The sequence below is a fragment of the Micromys minutus genome, assembly GCF_963924665.1.
Source record: "Micromys minutus genome assembly, chromosome: 9".
In the NCBI taxonomy this organism is placed as follows: Eukaryota; Metazoa; Chordata; class Mammalia; order Rodentia; family Muridae; genus Micromys; species Micromys minutus.
This window is the reverse complement of record NC_137978.1, coordinates 9318315-9343114: the sequence shown is the minus strand read 5'-3', so window position 1 is coordinate 9343114 and position 24800 is coordinate 9318315. Positions and strand designations below refer to the sequence as shown.

General features: G+C 38.8%; 1 protein-coding gene across 1 annotated transcript; it reads right to left on the bottom strand.

Moving 5' to 3' along the window:
* Positions 1–3407: 3407 nt before the first annotated feature.
* On the bottom strand, positions 3408–24793 carry LOC308424199 (cytochrome P450 2J3; the record flags this gene model as incomplete). Its single annotated transcript, XM_080921106.1, has 9 exons — positions 3408–3734; positions 5036–5174; positions 6710–6897; positions 9821–9962; positions 11996–12172; positions 16204–16364; positions 16787–16936; positions 19678–19840; positions 24584–24793. The coding sequence occupies 9 exons, from the start codon at positions 24791–24793 to the stop codon at positions 3556–3558; spliced, it is 1509 nt and encodes a 502-aa protein (XP_080777232.1). The 3' UTR covers positions 3408–3555.
* Positions 24794–24800: the final 7 nt, after the last annotated feature.

Below are 24800 nucleotides of genomic sequence, written 5' to 3'. Positions count from 1 at the left end.
TCACCATTAAATCACACAGATCTTTCCCTCCCACCTTTTCCTACACCATTCACTGCTTTATCCCAGACTCCCTGCAGTTTGAGCAGGCACTGCAGGGAAAACAGGACACTCCAGCTTAGGCAGCAGAACACTTGCAGAACTTTCTGTCTTCTGCTCTTGTTTCAAACCCAGTCCCCTCAGTCTCCCTCAGTCTCATCTCCAGGTCTCCAGCAGACCCTCTACTGTGGCTCCTCATTCTCTGCCCTCATTCCCAGGGAACTAAGCAGAACGTGGTGAAAGACCTTTCGAACCTTTTCAGCCCTTCTTGAGCCCCTCCTGATTCTGTATTGTCAGTCCCCAATATCCAGAAGCACACTTTACCTGGAACCCCCAAACTGAAGTTTGGGGTGGCACTGTAAAGCTAGTTTACCACTGTGACTGCTGGCTACCCATGGCTGGTGAAAGTACCGATACTAGAGGAAAACTTGTTTCTCTAACTTTCTGAAACTAATATATTTGTGAACTGCATGATAACTACTTATCCTTACGCTCACAGAGAAGTGAAGCACTTACCTTTTATCACAGAAACCTCTTCTAGCAAAACACAGACTAGTACAGAAATCCATGGCTGGTTAAAATCCAGAGAAAAACTGAGATGCTCACCTATAACACAGCTCTTACAACCAAGTGCCTCAAATGGTTTATATACTATGTGCCAGGCAAAAAAGAAAAAGGGAGAGGATGGAGTTTTAAAACAAAAGAGGAATGGTTTTTAGAGATTTCATTCACAATTATTTTCAATATAATTCTGGAAGGGGAAGAAGAGCACTTATGCCACTTCCAGTGAAGTTCCAGAAAAGGGAGAGAAGGGCTATGGGTGGAAATTTTTACTAGGAGTCACAGTGAATTGCTTTCCAAAGTTTCAAGTTCATTGTAGTTATAGAATACTTGGTACTGAAACCCACTATATTCATGGGGATAGAATGAGGCTCCGATATTTCTATTTTTATTATATTTATTTTGTGAAGATTAGACAAGGCCATGCTCTAAATGACTCCATACTATGTAAATGGTAGTTTATCATGCTGTGTCTTGCTCTGAGATGACCCGTTTTGCAAGCAGATTTGATTCCACTTTGGGGTTGGGAGAAGACAGTGCACCTGGAGAGATGCCTGCAGAGACAGCAGCAGGGGGCCAGCCACCCATGCAGTGCACAGTGATGATTTATTCCCAAGAAGAGAAGACATGGCAAACTACGCATTTATTGGTGTGGACTTAGACTGAAGGAACACATGGGTGTATAAAAATCACACACCCAGAGAACAATCTTAAATAAAACATTGACATTCTTTGGTTAAAGTTCCACAGAGAAACTCAAAGACAGGTTTTGGGTAAGTCTCTTTTAATAACACTGTGAAAAATACAGACAGGCTCTAAGGTTTAGATCTTGACAACAGTAGCCCATGAGAATAAGGAAATACCTTGTTCTTATACGTTGCTAATCAGCAGAGGTCTCTAAGTTAATATATAGCTTATGCTAGAAGGGATAAATGACTGTCAGGTAATAAGTAAGGGTGTGGAGCTACAATTCAAACTGCCTTGTGTCCCAGGCAATTAGAGGCTATACCTGCTTTCCTGCTATGCTAGGTAACCTGAAGAGGCTGTGTGCTCTAGGGGTCACAGCAGGGGTATCTGAGCTCTTTTGCTAATAGAGGAAAAAACCCCAGTTTGAATGGAGCCTGGCTATTCCCCTTCAATGCGTCAGCACTTGACCCTGGACAAGAAACAGTTTTGAATGTCTGTGAGCTAACAGGCAAAAAATAAAAAGAAAAAACCCCACAAAAAGCAAGCAAGCAAACAAACAAAACTATTGGACACATCAAACCAAAGAAAGAGGCCCACCAACCCCCTACCTGGATCCCATAAAGAGGTAGAGACCACGATGATGTTCACCAATAATGTATGTCAAAGACCATCAGCCAGGGCACTGCTGACTATCTTTGAGTTTTCAGGTGGGCTTCCTCTCTTGGCCTATTTGAATGCTACCAGTCTATCTACCTGTTCGTCTGTCTGAATAGGCCATCCTTCCATCCAACCCATTTCCTCACCTAGTTGTAGTAGAACCTTTTTTCTCTGCAGCTAGACTCCATTGTGAAACTTCACTCATAAGCCTTGATTCCGTGTCCCCACTCACAGTTGCCACTGTTCTCCGACCTTCCTGTCTCTGGCTTGTTATTGTACCAGTACATGGGCTCTTACATGCCTTTCAAGTCCCAGGCTTTGACTTTCCAGTCCTTTTTGAAATCCTCGAATGTCCTGGTCTCTTAGACCTTTGTATTACTCTAAGAGAGACACATACAGAAACTCATTTACTGTGTACTATGAAATGTGTGAGCTAAGAGTTAGCATTAGCCATTTTCTGTAGATACTGGGACCTTGCAATGGTACCGCAGGCTATCCCAGACAAGTCCTCGCTTGCTGTCATGGTTTATACTGTTGTTTCTCAAAATGTTGCATGAATCAGCTTTTCACTGAATCACAAAATCACCAGTCCTTGGTCATTTTGTCTATAAGCCATTTTATTTTAATCTCTAGGGCCTAGCTTTTTGAGGACCAAACGAGTTTGGGGGTGGTGTCCTTTATTAGGCAACTTTGTTGTTTTAATAGTAAGAGGGACAAAATTTCTTGTCAGTAACCTATTTTATCATTGCTAATTCGCCTCACTGATCACATCCAGAGAAGATTCTTTCTTTTAATAAGCACCTTTCATAAGTGTTTTGCCGGGGCCCAGGGCATTCAGGCTAGTAAATGGAATGACATAATTTTAAAGGCCAGTTGCAAGTGGCATTCATATCCAACATAGCCAAGTCCTATGAGAGAATGTTTCTGGACAAAATTTTAGTGGATGATTCTAGGTAAAAGGGTTAATATGGATACAGGAAATCTTTCCTAAATAGAATGCTTCCAGAATTTGCCTCTCTGTGGTTACTCCTTACCATATCCTGGGTCCAAGGTTAAGGTCCAGCTGCCATACATAAATCATAGAAACTGCTTTCATAGCACCTGCTTAGCCTCCCTGTTGGGAGTCATCCTGCCATGCTGACTTTCACATGGGCCACTTAGAGACACAGCAAGGCCAGGCAGCTGCAGAACTGACCAATAGGAGAGCCTTTAGGTAGACATCTACAGGATTCTGACTCCACCCCAGAATCAGAGTAACTCTTGTTTACTCTTTTATCACAGATAGATGAATGATGTCTACAGTTCAGAAGCAAATGTATCAACAAAAGAAGAAAAATAGGAGGCAATAGAAAGGTATAACTCTTATAATCGTTTTTATGATTTACATTTCCACTTGGTCCATTTCACATGATCCTGTAATCATTTTCTTTTCTGGAGAAATCATTTTTTCTCTGCAAGTCTTTAGTTGAGAAGCTGTGCTATTGAGGTCACCAGTGGCTTTCCGCTTAATGAACCCATAACTAACGCACACACTCCATCAGCCACCTTCATTCTACCCCTCAGATGTGAGCAGGCACCAGTGTCTTTCATTGCTTCACACTCTCTTCTGCGACATCACAGCCTAGGAATGGCACAAAGGCGGTGACTGACTGGGGAAATGGTGACAGCCATTCTGAATTGCAGACTAAGCGTCTCGTTGACAGGGGGCTTGAAGGTGAATTTTTGAATAAGAGATGTGATAAAAATGAACAGCTCAGACCTGGCCAGTTGTTCTCCAAGACAAGCTCGCTTTCCTGTAAGACAAAAAAAAAAAAAAGCAAACATAAAAGACAACATTAATTTTCTCAGCTACAACTGAGATGTCCAGGGACCAATGTCCCTAACCACCATTTAAAGAGTTTGAATGGATGCTGGTATTCAAGCCCCATAAATTGCTTATTTATGTCTAGCATCTACTTTGCCTCTTCCAAACACGGGAAGGGAAAGTCTAGGATCTCAAATTGAATGCTCCCAAGAATCAGGCCATCCTGGGAGAGCATGGCATAGGAGAATAGGAGAACGGGTGTGTTGACTGAGAATATGTGAGTTGCTTAAATGCTTTTCAAACTCACTTAACAAACCCAACAAATAGAGTAGATAATGGTGCAACAAAAAATCAGAAGAAGCCATACCTGACACTTCTTGGGTAGCCATGAACAATAGATTAAATTGGCCACAGGCCTATACAAAGAAGCAAATACTACTGTTCTGCTAAAAGAACATAGTGATAAAATGACTCCTGATGATATTCTGTTATCCCAGTAGGTAAATGACTGGCTCAGCCATCATAGGAGAAGTATCCACTTGTAGTATATGGGAATTAACATAGAAACTCACAACTGGACAAACTGCAAACACTAAAAGATTTTGAAAGACTCAGTCCTAAATGTCCTAAATGGAATATCTTCATGAAGACACAGGGCACTATGTAAAAGAGGAGGTAGAAAGATTACAGGAGCTAGAAGGGACGAAGGACTCCAAGGAAACAATGTCTTCCAGAAAACAGGACTGAAGTATGGGGTAGGCTCCATGCCAACAAGAGATGGCTGCTGGTCTTTGCCTTGTATAGGTGTTTTGCTTGTATAATATACTTTCTATTTTTATGTGTGTGTGTTTCTTTTGTTCTTTTAAAACTTCTTTTTTGTGTTATTTATTTGTATTGTGTGTGTGTGCGTGTATGAGTGTTTTTGTTTCTGTGTGTGTTTTGTGCTTTTTTTGAACTCTTTGTGTGTGTGTCTCTGTGTGTGTGTTTTTTTTTTTTACTTTTTTATTATTTGTGTATGTGTATTTGCTTGTTTTCTTATCTTCTAAAGAGAGGAAGAGAAAGAAGAGGCATAGGTAAGAAAGTAGGCAAGACAATGGACAATGGAGGAATTGGGGGAGAGAATTCTGTGATCATGATATATAACATTTTTAAAATACAGAAAAAGAGAGATTGGCCCACAATGTGCATGATTATATGGAAACATCGCAACCAGAGCACAGAACTGTTGTGAAGAGAGGAAGGAAAATATATGGAAGAGGTCTGAATTCTCTCCTGCATATCACAACTCACCCATTGAGAATGGGAGAAAGGATTCTCTTTTCTTAAACTGTCCGTTCTCCAAAAAGTGCTCTGGATTGAAGGTATCTGGGGTGGCCCACTCACTAGGGTCCCTGTGCAGTGCAGTAAGGTTGGTTAGAATCATGGTACCCTAGAAATGACAGCAGAAAGTACAGACTTAATGAAAACTCCCACACAGATAGGTGATTCTCAACTCCATAGTGCAAGATACTTGACAACCTGAACTTTCCAGTTCTCCCAAACTGATTTGTAATTGTCTGATATCTTTCTGACATTTATAAAGGTAGGTGGATTATGCTTCATTAAAGGATTTATCTACTTTATTAAAAGTGGTTTGTATAAATCTGGTAAGAAGACCTAAAAGCATTCATGAGAAGATAATGAACCTACTGCTTCATTAAGATCATAGCAGCTTTATGATAGGATATTTCCTTCATCTCTGATTCTCTATTATTATCCATATATTATCAAAGAGATCACAGTCTACCTCACTACAGTTAAAGACACAGGAATGTATGAAAAAGCATCCCTATCAAGGCATATGCATGGCAAAATATCAAGAGTCACCAAAGTGAGCCATTCCCTGATGTTGCTTAACTATTCCACTCTCAGTAGTCTTCCACCATAGTAGTTTCATTTACGATCTTAACCAGGCCAAGATCTAATGTTTCTTGTTTTGAAAGGAATATCTCTTCCCATTTTGGCACATGGTTAATTCATAACTTCCCTTCAGTCCCCAGTTCCAAAATCTCTTCCTCTAGAAGCACTGCTGATGCTTTTTAAGCTGTTCTTCTTCACCCCAACTTGTCAGCATCACAGAGAAACAGAATTGTTTCTTGCAAGTTGTCCTCATATATAAGCAGGGTCTCCCATTATTCAGGTATCCCTAGTTGAGACTCAGACTTTGTGTGTGTTTAATAAACATTTCCTTGATTAATGAATAATAATGTCTGAGTATAAGGTTATATATATACATATATATATGTATATATATGTACACACACATATATGATTTATATGATTCTTTTTATCTTTATACAGAGCCTATGATTGGGATGAATCAATTTTCTAGAAGCTGAAGCTGTAATTGGCTAGGTAATACGCCCATACTGTGGTAGAAAGTGAAATTAGCATTGGAATAGGCCTATCTGCTTCAAGGCCATGGTTCTCTGCCTAGTTTGAACATAGACATTTATATTTCTCAGTACCCAGACAGTTGATATTACATAGTATGTGGGAAAGGTTGGTTTGGTTATTTGAAGATAAATCAATGGACAGAAAAAAAAATCAAAATTGGAAAAATTCAGACCAAACTTCAAGTCATGAGTTGCTCAATAGCACAGGGAACAGTAAACATAGGATAGCTCTCTGCTTCTGCAGCAAGGGTCCTTCGTCACCATTAGACCAGAAAGATGCTGAGAAATCCCTTAGAAAACAAAGTTAGGTTTGACCTGCATACATCTGATCTCAGAATCTTCCTTTCTAGATTCCTCATAATAGATTTGAATATCCACTAAAGCACATAGAAAGTTTTAGCAAAATATTAACTTCTCTTCCCATTGAAACAATTTCTTAGGTCAGAAATTTATGTCCCCCCTTTAAGTTTAGGCACCCCAGATGATGGCAGAGATAAACTGGGGGATTGAAAGCTGGAAAAATGGTTACCTTTGGCAAGTTAAATCCAGCCAAATTGGTGTCTACTGCCACTTCCCTGGGAACATTAAAAGGGATGATGTTGCCTATTCTCTGCACCTCATGGATGACAGCATTGGTGTAGGGCATGGAGTCTCGGTCAGCCAGGCTTGGCAGTCTTCCATGGCCAATCACTCTCTCAATCTCAGCTTGCATTTTTTCTGAAAACAAAAAAAAAAAAAAAAAAAAATGGAAATTCTATTAATTTTAAAACTTTAATCCTTTTTTTCCCCTAACACTATAGAAGCTGTCTCTGAGACCTGACCTGCTTTTAGTTCATCTTCATGTCCATGATATAAAGAAATAAAAGTTTCCTTGAGCCTTCAAATAGCTTTAAAAAAAAAAATAAAACTGTCAATGCAATAACTTCCTTTGAGCTGGCAATGCAATCCTAAAATCTGTTACACTTTAAATCAAATATTTCAGATAGGCACACAGTAGCATCTAATCAGGCATCTACAAAGAAGTACCATTCATTAAGTGGGTTAAAAAAAAAACATGAATGTATTCCTTGTAGTTCTAGATTTTGGAAATTTCCAGGTCCAGGCACTGTAAGTTTTCGTGACTGGTAGACAACAACCTTCTGTCTTATTGGTGCCAAAGCTTTGCCATGTTCTCATGCTACCAAGGAGAAAGGAATCTCTCTGGTTCTTTTGGAAAGGCACTAGTCTCCTGAACAATCACATTGAGAATAGAGTTAAACATGAGTTTGGCAAGGTGGACACAAATGTTCAGACTCTAGCACAGCCGTAAAGTCTAATTTCTTAAGGAGATATGTCTGTGTTGGCTACGAACAGCAGTGCTGGACACATCCTGGTGACAGTGTTTATGTTCTTTGAGCTTCAGTTTTCTTCTATGATCAGTGAGAATAAGTCTGCTTCATCATGAGGATGTTTTGAGAGTTACACAAACTTTTCCAGTTATAAATGACTGATTCTGCAAGCTGTCCATCAATATGACTCCTCTTTCTGAAGAGTAATAGAGGCTGAACTAATTTTATTTGATTATCTGGCCATATAATTCATTTTAAATAAATTTGGAACTTTACATCTTTACTATTACTCACTTATGAATATCAATGTCATACAAAATTTATATAATATAAAATTTATTGGTATTACCAGAATGGCTTTTGAGGCAGGATTTCATCTATATGGCCAGGGTTCTCTTGAATCCTCAGCACACCAGTTTCAAATCTGTCCAGTATTGAGATTAATAGTGTGGGCCACCAATCATAGTTTATTTCTCACCATTTTTACATCAGCAATTTACTAGCATTTAATATGTTCATATTGTTCTTCATGTTATTGCCAGAACTTTATTTTGAAAAATATCTATGTCCATGTTACAAATACCGTTTTTTCCCTCTGTGTATCCTAGTTCTGTGTGGTGTCCAATTTGACTATTATTTCGGTTAGACGGTAGAGTATTTGAAATTTGGAAATCAGAGTTTTTAACTTAACATGCTGTCCTGGATTAATGAGGCACCAGAATTGATTTTCTGGAGCTGGAGGGTGGCTCAGTGGTTAAGAACACTTGTTACTCCTGCAGAGGACCTGCGCTTGGTTCCCAGCACACATATGATGGCTCACAGCCTTCAGTGACTCGAGTTTCAGGGAGTCTGATGTTTTCTTCTAACTTCTTCAGGTACAAGACAAGCTTGAAGTACACATACACAGGCAAAGCACTCATACACACAATATAAAATAAATCAAAAGTTAAAAAGAATTTTTATCTCTGACTAAATTTTCTTTTGATCACATGTATATCACATACTTTATTTATTCATGGCCCATGGGTGCTCTGGTTTTTACCATCTCTTGATTATTGTGCCATGACATCCTCCCAAATACCTCAAAATACAGCCACAAAATTAAGTGTAATATTCAAAAAATGTATTTTAAATGTTGATCCAAGACACATATAAAGATATATACATATTAAGTACACATTTCACATTTATTAAAAAAAAATAAAGGTTGCCCTGGGGAGATGGCTCAGTTGGTAAAATGCTTCCTTTGCAAACATGAGTACTTAAGTTTGGTCCTTAGAAGCCATATATAAAAGTCAGATGTGATGGCAAAAGCTTGTAGTTCTAATATGCTGAAGATGCAGAGACTCAGTGGTTATTTGTTAAATTCCAAATGAGAGAACTTATCCTAAAAAACAGAAGTGAACTAAAGAAGTTGGTTTGTGGCCTCAACATGCATATGCACATCTACATATCTACATGCAGAGACTCAACATGCATGTGCACATATACATACCTACATGCACAGAGACTCAACATGCATATGCACATATACATATCTACATGCACAGAAACTCAACATGCATGTGCACATATACATACCTACATGCACAGAGACTCAACATGCATGTGCACATATACATACCTACATGCACAGAGACTCAACATGCATATGCACATATACATACCTACATGCACAGAGACTCACTCACACAAAGATTATGTAACAATTATGGACAAATTTGACTTCACCATGTTGGCAAAGCTCTTGCCCTTTTTGGTTTTCAAAATGGCCTAAGTTGACTTTATAAATAAATAAACTGTGAGTCACAATTTGAAAAGAAGTTGCGTGGTTTAAAAAGGTGTCCTAATCATGACTTAGATGCAAGAATAAAGAGAGCAACATGATGGAGCATGTAACATAGGAATGCTACAATCTAGGGTGGGTGGGGTTGAGTTGGGACAGAGAGGAGCAAATCACAGGACTCCAGAAACTAGACTAAGCCATTTATGCCGTATACAGGTCAAATAGAAATGTGTAGTTAAAAAGGAAGGAGGAAATCAGTTGATGCTCTTAGGGTAAAGTCACCCTTGGCTGGGACTTACCACAGTGTCAACTCCCTTCTTTGCTTTGTTCTTGGCTCAATTCTTTATGAGGTGAACCTATCACAATCCTGACAGAACACATGGAAAATGTGCCGCTTTCCAAGGGGAAATTACCTCACAGGCACTCTTCCTTGTTCCACCCCTCCATGTCATCTTCTGGTCCCATCTGATTCCAGATTCCAGAGGCAAAATTCCACTTTGTCCAGGTGCAATCACCACATACTCACCTTGCACTTCCGGGTTGAGGGCCATGCAGAGCAGAGCCCAGCGCAGTGTAGTGGATGTTGTCTCTGTACCAGCAAAGAAGAGGTCCAGGGTGCTGCAGATGAGGTTTTCCTCATTAAAACTTGTAGCAGACTTGTCTGGGTACTGGAAAAGGCAGAGTGCGTTTGTTTATTCGAAGGTTTTGAGTCAAGACCTTGGAATACAAATTTGAAAAGATTCATATAATGTGATATTCCTTTTGACCTCCTCATGAAGAATTTTATTGTTCTAAGTGTTGCAAACTGACCAAAGAATTATGGCACTTGGGTGGGCGAAAATCACTACAACCATTTTTTTCTGGTTAAGTTTCTAGAAAACCTTTGTCGACTGATAAGAAAATCGGATAAAAATTATATTTGTCTTCTATTATCAGCCATATCACTCAACAACGGTTTTTGTCACTTTGATAAAATAAGAATAAGAAACAGACCTTAACACACCATTATCAATTATGTGAGATACCACAGGTACACAGTCAAGACTTGACAAATGATTTTGTTGATACCAGAAAGAGTTAAATCAGCTCTTTTTATTCACTGCTTTTCTGGTCTCACTGGTAATCTTCCAGGGTTAAGACTTCTATGATTCTATCAGTTGTTTTTTATGACACAACATCATCTTCACCAGCATCCTCTAGAAGCATAAATTTGTTACTGTTGTTCTTAATATTGATGGTCTAATACAAATAATTAGTTGTTTCTTCCTCTGAGGATGAAAGTACATTTCTTTTATCGGTGTGAAAAAAAAAAAAAAAAAAAAGAGAGGATGAGAAAATTACTATTCTGCCTCTGTTTAGAGGAGGAACCCAATTTATCCTAGCTTACACCACTGACTGGTACTGTACATTAGTAAGAGGCCTGGTGAGATCAAGGCTGTATACTTTGTGATATGATTTGGAACTGCAATGAAACTGCAGAATTGTCATGGGTTCATGTTTTGAATTTTTGGTTCCTAGTCATCTGAAGTATTTGTAGAGGTTCTGTAATATTGGGTGTAGGCTACATCTGGATGCATCCAGTCACTAAGGCCAGGGCTTTTAAGGTTATATCCAAGCCCCAGATCTTGCCTTGCTCTCTGCTACTTAATGTATCATTATGTGACCAAGACTTCACCAGAGGTTTTTTGCTACTTGAGCTTAGCTTTTCTGTCATTTCTTCTTTGAAGTGATGGACCCAAATTCCTGATACTGTGAGCCAAAATAAATCTATTTTGTGTTGTTTTTGTCAAGTAATTTCAAAATGGTGCAAAAGTAACAACCATAACAAACTGTTGGCCTCTTGTATATCACAAGATTTTTTTTTTTATGGGAGTGAGAAAGCTTCATCTAAATATTAGAGTTAAACTTCAACATTCATATATATATATATATATATATATATATATATATATATATATATATTGTTCTTGCAGTGTTGGGTCAGATGCAGTCAGTAACTGACCCTAGACCAACTTGTAACAAAATTGAACTCTAAAGCATAATTGATACTTTTATTTATGACATAGCTCATTCACATATGCATAAAAGCTAAGATAGAGAAATGGACAAAGACTGTATTTGCCATTATCATGGTTTCCCAACAAATGGCTTAGAACTTTATTTTCAGTGACTCCAATAATCCTAAGTAAATGCCACTGTATAATTCATAAACACTATATCCTCTTTATTTAATTTCCCTGTAGTGTGCTAAATGATTATCCACATATGTCTATTTATTTCTGGGCATATTGCTTGATACTCAATAATACACCTTGCATGTGTGAATAATTTTCAAAAAAAGAGATTATTCTGAAATATTCTTATAAGACGGGGTTCGGGGTTCATAAATGAATAGATGAGATATAAAGATGGAAGCAGTGATCAGGGAGAAATAGATGCTACAGTCTTGGCATTGGAGATAAAGGAAGAAGACATAGCAAAAAGGATCTGTGTCCTGTAGAATCTGAATTGAGTTCTCACTCTATTCATACAATGTGTGCCCGAACAACAGACATACAAGTATTAATCAGTACTGTGAGGGAACACATCTGTGTCATTTCAAACCAATAATCTAAGGGAAACACATTGCATGATCAATCAGAAACTATTAAACTACTGCTTCTTTTGAAAGCGGAAGACAATACAGCAGGCATCTTCCCACCTTTGCCATTTCCTTGAGGAAAGCATCAATGAAGTCTCTTGGCTCATCTGGATCCCAGTCTCTGCGGTGATTGTTAATAATATCAGAAATAAACAATTTCAGTTTTCCCCAGTTTCTGAAAAAGGTTTGGTGTGACCCAGGAAGATACTCAAGTATCCTTGGAAATACATTGTAGAGCTGGTTGGGAAAAATAAGACAGTCATGGAGACCCATAGTGACAGATTTCAAAACAGTCTTGTCTTTCTCTTTCTGTCTCACAGTGGGGTAGTGGGGCCATCTTGACTGTCTCTCCATAGCCCCACCCTTCACAGACATTTCAGTTTTACTATCAAAGAACATTAACACCCTAAACTGAATTGAAGAAGAGGCTCCACCTATAAGACTGGATGATTAAAAAAGAACATCAAGAGCAATTAATTGTATATATTCTTGTCAAAATAAGAACAAAGTAAAAGGCATGAGGACAGTAAGGAAGACAACAGCAGAACTGGTTTCTAAAGGTCATGCGTTATTTTAGAGAGGACAAAAATAATTATCCCACATGCTGGATGTTTATGGCTGCCAATTGCATTTATTTTATTTTCTGTGTATGTATGTTTTGCATGGTTCTGGTGCCTACAGAAGTCAAAAGAGAGTATTGGAGCCTCTTAAACTAAAGTTATTGATTGTTGTGAGTCACTGTTCAAATGTTGGGAACTAAAGTGTGATCCTATGTAAGACCAACTAATACTCATAATAGTTTAGGCCATATCTCTAACCTCTACAATAATCAAAATTTAAGGCAAAAAATAAAGTAAGAGAAAATTATAAAAATCTCTTCAATTTATACTCGGGATGTTAAATGAGAACATTTCATAAGTTAAAACATGAGAAAATTCAGCTGATTACAAACTATAAAATAATTCCAAATTAGTCCCCATAATTTAATAATTTAAAAATATTTATTTAATTTTAATTATGTGTATGGGGGCACAATTAATTCATGAGTTTGGGTCCCTTCTGAAGCCAGAAACATTGGGTCCCCTGGAGTCAAAGACTCTGTGGCCATCCAATCTAGGTGCTGAGAACCAAATGTGGTACTTCTTCAGAATCAGCCTCAGTTTTTAAGTGCCAACCAATTTCTAGTTTCCTCACAGCTCCTGTCACTTTCAATAAAGGGAAATAAGGGTTTCAATAAAAGGGAAACAATTATCATATGTGGTACAGCATTTATAGCTAATTGATGTTGGTTTAAAAGGAAACTGAAAAAAGAGAAGCACACAAGGATTTAAAAATGAAGCACAGAAAGTGGTTTTCTAGGTGAAGACTGAAGGAAAGCAGAGCAGCCCATGCTCAACACATGAAATATCGTGAATCAGGAAAACAGTATTAGACAAGAAGAACACTCATAATTAAGAAGAGAGAAGATTGAAGCTTATGTGTATGTAAGTTGAACTTCTGGGTAATATGTTATGCTAGCCTTACTCAGACAAGGGCACAATCCCCATAAGTGAAGCTGTTGGTCAACCTGACTATTTTTATTAATGGGTCAATGGAGAAGAAAACCCATTTTGTCATGATATCCAATTTGAAGTGGAGCAGTAATTATGTAATAAGTTATCAGAGAATACATTTCTAAAAACTGAGCCATCCAGAGGCCTGAAATCATGGAGTGTTTATAGTTCTGAGAATCTCAGGTTTGTCTCTTATGGCAGCCTTTGGGTAAGAGTAGCTTTAGAGAGATAGTTATGGACAGAATAGGGACCTAACACTAGTAGGCCCAAGTGTGGCTGATAGTAAGAGCCTAGATCAGCCTGGGAAGTGAGCAGAGGCAGAGATCCTCAGCCACATATGACCCTGAGTAGCTCTGAGTCTGAGTTCAGCAGGTTAAACGCATGAACCAGCTGTTCTTTCACTATTGTTGAGCAATAGATCTCTGGAGTTTGGGGGTATACAGGGAACACACAGTGCATTAAACCAGCAGGTAGTTTGAAGCCCTGAAAATACAAAGGCAGTTTGCCTGATCTCGCAGTGTACACCTATCTCAGTGCTGAAATTTCTTTCCCAGTTCCCAATGTACTTGGGAGATACCCCTTAGCTAAAAGAGACACCCAGGTGGTGAGATGAGGAATCTTGGGATTGTGAAAGGTTACGAGTACTCCATGGAATGCAAAGCTCAGTGTGGCCAGCAAAGGATCCTAGTGTATAAATAAGACAAATGGAGGCCATGCTCTGAAGACAGTTCTGATAGACACCACACTTTATTCCATACAGACTAAGCAATAACACAAACCAAAGGGGAAGCAAAACCCCATCATTGGCCCTTCTCTTCCATGTATTTAAATTGATGTCTCTAATTTTTGAGGACATCCAAATAAAGCTGTTCCAACATCTTTTACGTTTTTGGTTTTTCTTATGTGATCCATTACTTTTATCCACATTCAGCAAAATTTTCACCTTGTTTTCATTAAGAAATTTTAAATTAAAATGTTTTTACATTTGATTAGAGTATGTATGTGTGTGATTGTGTGTGTGTGCGACTGAGTGTATGTGTGTTTGTGTGTGTGTGCTTTGAGTGAATGTATGTGTGTGTTTGTGTGTGTGTTTACTATGACATGGTACGTGTTTGAAGGTCAGAGGAAAACTTGAGAGATATGGCTCTATCCTTCCACCGTGATGTTTTTCAGAATCAAACTGAGATTGTCAGGCTTTGCAGCAAGTGCCTTAAAAATATATGTTGAGAAATTTTACTTAGCACATTTATTTTTTTCTTCCTCTCATGGATTTATTCATCTAATTATGACTATGCCTCTCTTCATTTTTGGCAATAGAATTCCTTTAGTTTAATTTTCAGTTTTCATTTGTACTTGATGTCCTCCTCTTTTATATTTTGAATTTATCTTATTGGTTTAAAAAATAATACTTATGTTTTAATTTTCCATCCTCTTCTTACATTTACTTTTGAATGTTTTCTTGTCTGTCCCCAATATTAACTTTACCCAGTAGATAACATTCTTCTCCTCCCCTTCTCTTTTATTTTCCTTTAAATTATTTCATCTACTTTTGTCCCTCACACCATTTCCTTCAGGCATTCCATTCATTTATATGCTCAACACTGCATTAAGTTAAATAACTTTAAACTTCATAACACATTCAGGAGTTTTAGCATTGTTTCAATTCTTTGGCTATTAATGATATATTAAAGTGCTACAATTAAATTTATGTGTGTTTTATATTTTACAAGACACAAGCTGTTGCTACAACAATTTTTTTCATCTCACAGAGTGGTACTGTAGATTAGACTTTGAAGACTAGGTCTTCATTAGAAGATCCTCTAAAAATTTCCAGAAATGGTATAAGTAAAATTATAGTGGCACATGTATGGAGATGTCATTATGGAGATGACACCCAGGTCAGTCCATTGAGAACACATTCAATTTATTTATTTATTCCAAGGTAGCAACAGAACTTCTAGGAAACATATGTGGGTAACCTTAGAAATGAATTTTTCTTTAAAACTGTCATATATATCTATATATATATGAATATGGTTGAGAGACCAGTAATTTGTGGGAAATGTTTGGAATATGCTAAGGACTAAAGGGACAAGAATTTGGATGTAGTGATGTTTGAAGAAAAAATTTTATGTTATGGTTTTACAAGATTCACAGCATCGAGTATTAATTGAAATAGAACTAGGATTCACTTTTAAACTTTTCGTTATTTTTTATGTGCTGTTGCAAAATCAAGATAAACTAGTGACTGGATTCAGATGAACACTTGGACCAGAATGTCCATTGCAATATTATTAACATCAACAAGTCTGGAGACAACTCAAAGCCCAATCTTCAAGACAGGATTATTACCAGAAAGTCACACATTTTGCCATCCTTGTCTCAGTTAACAAACAGCAGTATACATAGAGGAATGTCAAAGGACTGGAGCTGGAAATGGGATATTTTTCAATGACAACAACTACAACAGTAGTCACACATACTGTCATCCTGCAAACATTGGTACTTTGTTTAAATATTTTGAATATTATTTTCATGTACAAGTTTTGCGTATTACAAAACATTTACATCAAAAGAAATTTAAATATATTTGTATTAAACTCAATGTTATGATATTATATCTTAACCGCAAAAGCTTTGAAATATAAAAGGAGGAGCCTGTCTGTTTGAATTAGCCCCATGCTAATAGCTTCCCTGAGATATGGGGGTGCTTACGTGGCACATCATTGATGACTCCAAACACATGGCCTCATCCAGTAACCTCAGCATCTCCTGAAACTGACTGTCATGGTACTCAAAGCGCTCCCCAAAGGTTACAGAGCAAATAATATTGGAAACTGCCTTGTTGATATTGAAGTGAGGGTCAAAAGGCTGTCCTGCAGGTGGGAAAAGAGAAAGTTTGGCCATTTAAAGATATTTATGATTGTATTGTTTGTTTATAAAGAAAGCAGTCTCTCAGCTGCCCCTTCTCTCACATAAATACTGGAGAATGAAGAGAATGAAATAATGAATGGGCTCTGGACAGAGCACATGCAAAGAGCTAACGTGAACCAAGGTTCTTGTCAATGGCTGTAAAATCAGATTGGTGACCAGGATTTAAAGTCAGAAAAGTGATAGATAACCCATTTTATTTACTAGGCTACAGCTCTCTAGGTCATGGTCATAGTTATAAGTTCACTGTTTAATCTCCAGTGCCTACCCTATAGCAGGCCCAGTATAAACTCTTAAGCACATAATTAGAATTTGTCCAACAAATGTAAGGTCATAGCCCCCTGTACCTGCACTGTGAAATGCCCACCTCTCTCATCTCTAATGGCCTCCACAAGGTGATAGGCCTCCTCTTGTATTCGCTGCTCTAAGCTCTTCTTCCCCAATCCAAAGTTCCTCAGTGTCATCAGGGCAAACCTCCTTTGCTCCTTCCATGTCTGGCCACTGGAGAAGATTAATCCTGGAAAGAGATTTCACATTATGTCATCATGAGTCTCACTTAAAGTTTCCTGAAAAACTGGATGAATACATGTCTAATGAAAAGAAGGGTCAATAAGGTACTTGGAAGTTCTCTGGGGAGACAATGCCAAAGTAAGGGAAATGATATTTACTAGTTGCTTACAACAGCATTCATTTAGCATTCCTTGTATATTATGTGATTCAGTACTTTCAGAAAATCCATGTGCACATTACCACTTAATGCAGGCCCATTCTACCAGAGGGGAGTGTGTGCAAGCTGCAGAGACGTTTAAAAGTGCCCAGCTATTGAGCTAGGAAGTCTATTAAAAATAATCTCTGCATATATATATATATATATGTTTTTTATTCTCTAATCCAGAGAGATATTGTGGTATTGTAAGAGTGTTGGGGGTGGATAGTGCATGACCTGCTGGGATCCCGGGCAGTTAACTAATTCACTGTTATACATGTTAAGTTGAATAACAGGAATATACTCATGGATAAGACATATGAAAGATTTATGGACAATTTTCTAGCTAAAACCTACAGTAGAGTGAATAAATGACTCAAGGAAGTAGGAAGGATGAGTATCCCACACACATAGTCTAGAGGCAAAGAGGAAGATCCTTCTGGTGTATTCAGCAACTATCATGGCATATGCAACACCATGTTTCTGTTACTTTTATAACTTTCAGAGAAATCTTCAAATTGTTTAAACTATCTCTATGAAATAGTCTGATATCGACTTTCTGATTATTTTTGAAATGATAATAAGTATTCACACCAGCCTGACATATTCTTGACCAGAAGGCTAAAAAGCCCTTATGCCATCATTTTAATGATAGAGTTTGAGGAGTTATAAACAAGAAGAGTATCATCAGGAGTAAGGTAACTTAACTGTTTTTCTAGGGCAGAGGGTTGGAGTGGGAAAAGGGAAGTGAGCACAATGTGTCTGGCTGATTTACTACCAAAGCATCAAGAGTTGGTCTACCCAGTCAGAATGGCAAAGATCAAAAACTCAGGTGACAGCAGATACTGGCGAGGATGTGGAGAAAGAGGAACACTCTTCCATTGTTGGTGGAATCGCTAGCTGGTACAGTCACTCCAGAAATCAGTCTAGTGATTCCTCAGAAAATTGGACATAATGTTTCCTGAGGACCCAGCAATACCACTCCTGGGCATATACCCAAAAGATGCTCCAATGTATAACAAGGACACATGGTCCACTACGTTCATAGAAGCCTTTTTATAATAGCCAGAAGGTATAAAGAACACAGATGTCCTTCAACAGAGGAATGGATATAGAAATTGTGGTACGTTTACACAATGGAGTACTACTCAGCTACTAAGAACAATGACTTCATGATTAGGCAAATGGATGTATTGCAGTATGCCACTTTCACTCACAATCCCCTTCCCCACATCCCAATTCCATGGGCTTAGTGCAACCCACCACTTTACTATCTCTTGAACTCAATAAAGTCACCACATGAAAGAACACAACACACAGTATAGCTGGTCCAATATATAAAATATAATTTTCCCAACTAAACAACCCAAAACCCTTCACACACCCATTCTTTAAAATATTCATAATAACCTGTATCTCTGCACAGAGAAAAATTTTAACATCTGCCACCATGTTGTTCCCACCTGTTTCTCCTCATTCTCATTCCTTTCTTTCTAGATCTTTGTTCCCACCCATCCATCCTTCTCGTCCAATGACAGGCCTCCCTACCTGCCTTACTTCATAAAGATATTATCTTCATGGATGGAGCTAGAAAATATAATCCTGAGTGAGGTAACTCTGTGACAAAAGAACACCCATGGTATGCACTCACTGATAAGTGAATATTAGCCCACAAGCTTGGAATACCCAAGATGTAATTCACGGACCATATGAAGCTCAAAAAAAAGGAAGACCAAAATGTGGATGCTTCAATCCTTAGAAGGGGGAACAGTGTACTCATGGGAGAAAATACAAGGACAAAGAGTTGAGCAGAAACTGAAGGAAAGGGCATCCAGAGACTGCCCCACACGGGGATCCATTCATCCCATATGCAGCCACCAAACCCAGTCACTGTTACTGATACAAAAAAGTGCTTGCTGACAGGAACCTAATATGCATTTCTCTTGAGAGGCCATGCCAGAACCTTACAGATTAAGATGCTTGCAGTTAACCATCAGACTGAGCACTGGGACCGAAAAGGAGGAGTTAGAGAAAGGATTGAAGGAGGTAAAGGGGTTTACAACCCCACAGAAAAACAACAATATCAACCAACCAAGCCCCCCCCCCTGCCCAAAGATCCCAGAGACTAAACCACCAACCAAGGAGTCTCCTGGCTCCAGCCACATATATAACAGAAGCATCAATAGGAGGTGAAGCCCTTGGTCCTGTGAAGGCCCTGTATAAGAAAATGCCAAGGTTTTGAGATGGGAGTGAGTGGGTGGTAGAGGTAGCATCCTCAGAGAAGTACAGGGAGGAGTGATGGGAGAAGAAGGAACCTGGATATGAATAACATTTGAAATGTAAATACATAAAGTATCCAAAGGAGAAAAAAAAGAGTTGGTGTACAGAACACAGGGTTTCACCCTATAGGTGTTTTTTATTCAGGAAATATTACATGCTGCTTCCTTTACAGATGACAGTTGGTTTATGGGAATGTTGCCAAATTATAGACAAGAACCTTTAACATGTCACAATTATTATAAAACACACCACATATTGACCAAGAAACTTACCATTTTTGTTAAAGAGATTTTTTCGAAGAAGAGTGGTCGGACGATTCAGAAAATTGTGCTCCATTTGAGTAAAGACTTCTTTGATTAAGGGCATGCCAGTTACAACCACTGAAGGTATGTTAGCAAAATCCAGGCTTAAAACATTACCATATTTCTTCACAAACTGAAAAATATTACAGTAGTCACAATTGAGCCCATGTCTGTGTGTTTAGATATGACAGGCATGTGTGGAGTCAATGGGACTAATGCTGTGAGGACTGTGTGGGAATAGGGAAGTAAGCATCTTCCTCTGTAGAAATGTTTAGAAAATTTTACTTATGATGCATTATGCTCAATTTTGATAAACACCAAGAATACAAACTTCTCTACGGAAAACCCCAGTGAATTCACCAAATCTGAATTTTGTACGTGGGTAGCCTATGTCTCTAGGAGAAGGCATGAAAATATATGTTACAAGAAATGAGCAAACTCTCTAAGCTGAGGAATCCTGGATTCAAATGAAGGCAAAATTGCAGGTTATATGACAGCCCAAAGGTCAAGGAAGGTCTATACATGTTTAGTATAGTTTTATAAACATCCCTGTTTAGCCAGAGAATAATGCCCTTAAACATCTGTAATGCACAGAAGATCTCTGTGTAACGAATGTAACTGACTCTGAGTGAAGGGTTTGCATTTGTGTCTGGAGGAGGCATTTTGATGTGATGGGATTTTTTTCTTCTCTTTTCTACTTTTTTCTTCTCTACTATTAGACTTTCCTCACACATTGGATTCTGTAAGGAAGAATGAAAGTAGAAATGGGTAAGTCACCCTGTTCTCTCATTGTAGGCAACCAACCAGCCTCTATAGTGCTGAGAAATTAGCAAACTCTATATGCAAAGAATGAGAAACAAAATCATGAGGATGGGAAGGAAAAAGCAGGGTAAGTCTCTGGTCATAGATAGTACTCACTAAGTAATGGATTGGCATTTTTATGTCATATCACATCACCTTTATGACTCCTCACCATAATGAACCCGTTTTCGTATTCCCAAAAGGCAAACAAGTTGTAAGGGCAGCAGTGCAGTCAAGAAGTCAGAGCTGCTGTCTGTCAGAGGAAATCCCTAGACATTGTGTAAGATTTGAGGAAAAAGCATGACCTTGAGACATCCAAATGACCTGAAAGTTTAGTGAGTGCTACAGAGTGAAAAGCAAGCATGAGTGTGAGAGATGGAGAGTTCGGGTGGAAGGATACAATAGAAACAGAGAAGCAAACAATGTCTATAATGATGTAGAATGTGCAAGACTGGGAAAATTGAGATGAACAACGGTGTGTGAGAAATATCAAGGTTTTTTTCCCTGGTCCACTCAAGAGTTAGCTTTTTGGAGACCCCACTTCTGCCTTTTGTTCTTCTGAGTAATGTCTAGCTCTAAAGTGGCATCAATTTGTCATGATTGTGCGTGCATACCCTACAGAATTGGTCACCACTGCCCAGTCCTATATGAACCATTTCAAAGCAAATGCAAAGTTTTGGTTTCACTGTGGAATTTTACATACACATTTAAAAAGCCTATATGTGTCCTTTCTTTAATTTTTTAACCAAGAGTTCTGTTTTAACTTCATTTCCTCTTGCAAAACCTGTCCAGTGTTACTACAAAGACAGGCTCAATAGCTGTATGTCATTTCTTCTAGAAGATATAAGTAATATACACACAGAAATGTAGATCCGTTTTTAAACCTATTCTCATGAATCTCTCCATAAGTTTTTCAGCCTTTCAAAAAAAAACAATTATTGACTTGTGGATAATACTGACAAAAAGTAAGTTCTGGGACTAAGTGAAAATTTGGTTTGAGAATGTCCTAGTGATACTGAGTGCCTTTTGGATCCTATACCTATTCTTGAGGAGGAAACAGCATCTAAGATGGTGGTTCTCAAACTGTGGGCTATGACCTCTTCCATAGTGATTGCCTAAGACTATTGAAACAATTATAAAGTAGCCAGCAAAAAATGTTATTCTAGGAAGTGGTCACAATATGAGAAATGACATTATAGGATCAGAGCATAAGGAAGGTCGATAACCACTGTTCTAAGACCAGATGCTGAAGTTAATGTCTTCTTTCTACAAGTGCAAGCTCCATGTCTGCATATATTACTAGCTTATAAATGAAACAATCACATTTATTTCACCACCTTCAAGATAGACAGGTCCGCTAATGTCCTAGAGTTCTAGCCGTTGACTCTCAAGTGTGCCAGCCCTGTCTGCAATTGCTTCATGTGTGTTAAAGGATGCAGAGGATCTCTCCAAAGACATTATAACGCAGAGCCTACTTTCTATTGTGCCACATTGTTAGTCATGTAAACAAAGTTTTGAAGCAATTAAAATATAAAGCTCAGAACCATAAATAAAACAAATGGAAATAATAAAAAAATTAGCAACAGATTGAAAGGTGTAAGATGTAGCAAAATCAACAGCAGTCAAGAAATGCAACTGTTGGGATGTGCCTTCAGAGTTCAAAAATCAAGATTCATCGAAGTGGGTGTTCCAAATAAAGAAAAGACACCTAGGATTGGTGAAACTTGGCTTTGAGCCATAAACCCCAAGCAATGTGACCTTGAAAGACTTTGCTGATTTTAAGTTCTTGAACCAAAGAAGTGTAATCTGAACTTAGTTTTGTTAGCATTTTGTCTAAGCTCCATCCCACAGTTACCTGGGAATAGCCAGGTATGCCTGACTCACTATAAAAGGGGCTGCTTGCCCCCTCACTCTTGTCTTGCTTTTCCCTTCTTGCTCCCACACTCTTCCCATTCCCTTCCCTCCCTCCAGTTTCTCATGGCTGGCCTCTACTTCTCTCTCTCTCTTTCTTTGCCTCTATTACTCTCTCATCTCCCTTCCCCATGCCCTGAATAATCTCTATCCCAGACTATATCTTTGTTTGGCTGCTCCCTCATGGAGAAGGGATGCCTCAAAATGGCCCACAGAGGCAACTTCTTCCCCCATACCTCCCCACACCTCCACCAAAACATATTCTTTCTCTCTTTATCTTTTTATAAATACAACAGTTTCAATTTTAATGTCAAATTTTTATTTCCAGAATCTCATACATCTCATGCACAAATATGTGCTGGCATCATTCCAACTCTCCTTCTTTACCTTCCAACCCCTCCAGGGTCATCCCTACCTAAATTCATGACCTCCTCTTTTCAATTAGTATTGATTTTATATTGATATATATCACACTTATATAATGTGTGTGTGTGAAATTAAAACATTCATCAATGTCCAATTGTTCCAGAAAAGCAGGAGTCAGGCATGGGGCACCAATTGTTCCATAAAAATCGTGTGTGTGTGTTTGGGGGGGGTAGGAGAGGATGTAGAGGATGAAATGTGTGCAGAAGAGCTAAAACTTCTCAGTTTGGCAAAATAAAAATCTACGTAAAAGGTGCAAACAGCATAAAATTCCTAAAGAAATCAAAACCCAAATAAACATCATAATCAAATTGAAAGCTAAAACAAACAGACAACCAAAAAACTGAAAGCAGACTGGGGGGGGGTTCATATCACTTAGGGGAAGTTGGAAATCATTTCTCACCAGAAGCTACAAATTCCAGAATTAAGTGGGGAACAGTGCAGCAGAATGACAATCATGTGTCCAGAATTAGGAGAAACACAGTGCGGGAATAGGTGGTGGAGGGCATTCTGAGGTGGGGCAAAGCTAAGGAATTCCACTTTGCCACAACCTTCTCTGCAGAAACAGGGAAAGGAAGGGCTGAAGGTCAGAAAGGACACTGAACGTGGAAGGTTAAAAAAAAAAAGATGGATCTAGGGGAGGAAGAGTCAGGAGCAAAGACAAAAGACTGTTTTGCTGTTGAGTTCCAGCTGCGCAGGCCACTGAAGAGCAGGTTTGTGTCTGAGGTGGTTCTTGGTGTGTGGGGAGACAACTCGTTACACAGCTGTGCCTAGAGGGCAGACAAAGCTCTCCACATCTGTGGTTGATTCCCTTCCCGTGAAAAAAACGGTGTTGGCAACGTCTCAGCTGCATGTGAGCACTGAATAGCTGAGCAAATGGGTGGAGGAAACAAGAGTACTCTAAAAACATGAAAGAGACAAGAGGGATGGAGGGCAGTTATGTGGAGTGTGTCCAAGGAACACACAGGAACGGCAGAATAAAAAATGTAGGTAGGAACACAGATAGGCTTAAATTCTTAAATTACAATAAATGATCAGACACAGCCAGTCTTTTCAGGTACCGGAAAGTGACAAGGATAGTCAAACGTGGCTAGAGTAGTCAGTATCTAAGCAGAGAAAATTACATCACCTGGAGAGAGGGTCACAGAGCAAAGAGACCTCTCACTTGTACATGGGGACCACGTATACATAACAGTCTTTGCAATTTAAGGGGGGGGGAGCTTCAAGAACTGGATGGAAAAACAGGCAGACTCCTAGTATAGCTAGAGACTTTGGTACATCTTTCTCTGGAGTTGATAAAGGCACTAGGTGGGCAGTCAGCAAAGACACAGAAGGACCAAACTAGCGGGGTTCAATAAGACACAGCAGAGAACTGGTATGTACACAGGTCAGGAGGGGGATATACTTAAAAAAAGAAAAGAAAAACAAAACTACAACAACAACAACAAAACGGGACAGGTACTGTACCCAACATATGGGACATCTCATTTCTTAAACCACCATGACGAATTTATGAAGGTAATTTACTACGTGACATATTTACAAGAATTAAAAATCACAAAATTCAAATCTTGCCATAAAATAGGAATCTTTCATCGACAGGTAACAAGGAAATTTGCAACTGTTTGTAATCTGAACACCTTATTTCTGGTTAGTGAGTAATCTGCACCAGCCTACAGCTAGGCTATTGGTGCCAATACTCAGTCCCAGGACACAGCCAAGCCCTGTGGCCTCTTCCTACCTGCTGAAGGGATAGGTGGGGCTGCTTAGGATCCAAATGGAATAAGCAACCCACGAAGGGCAGGCGCCAGGGCCCTGGCGGGTAGTTCTTGGGGCGCCGGTTTCTGAGGAAATCAGCAAGGAACAGAAAGGTGACAGCAGCCAGCAGCAAAATCCGGAGATGGAGCACGGCCCAAATGGCACCCACTAGGAAGCCCGCAGTGGCAAGCATGGCTTGT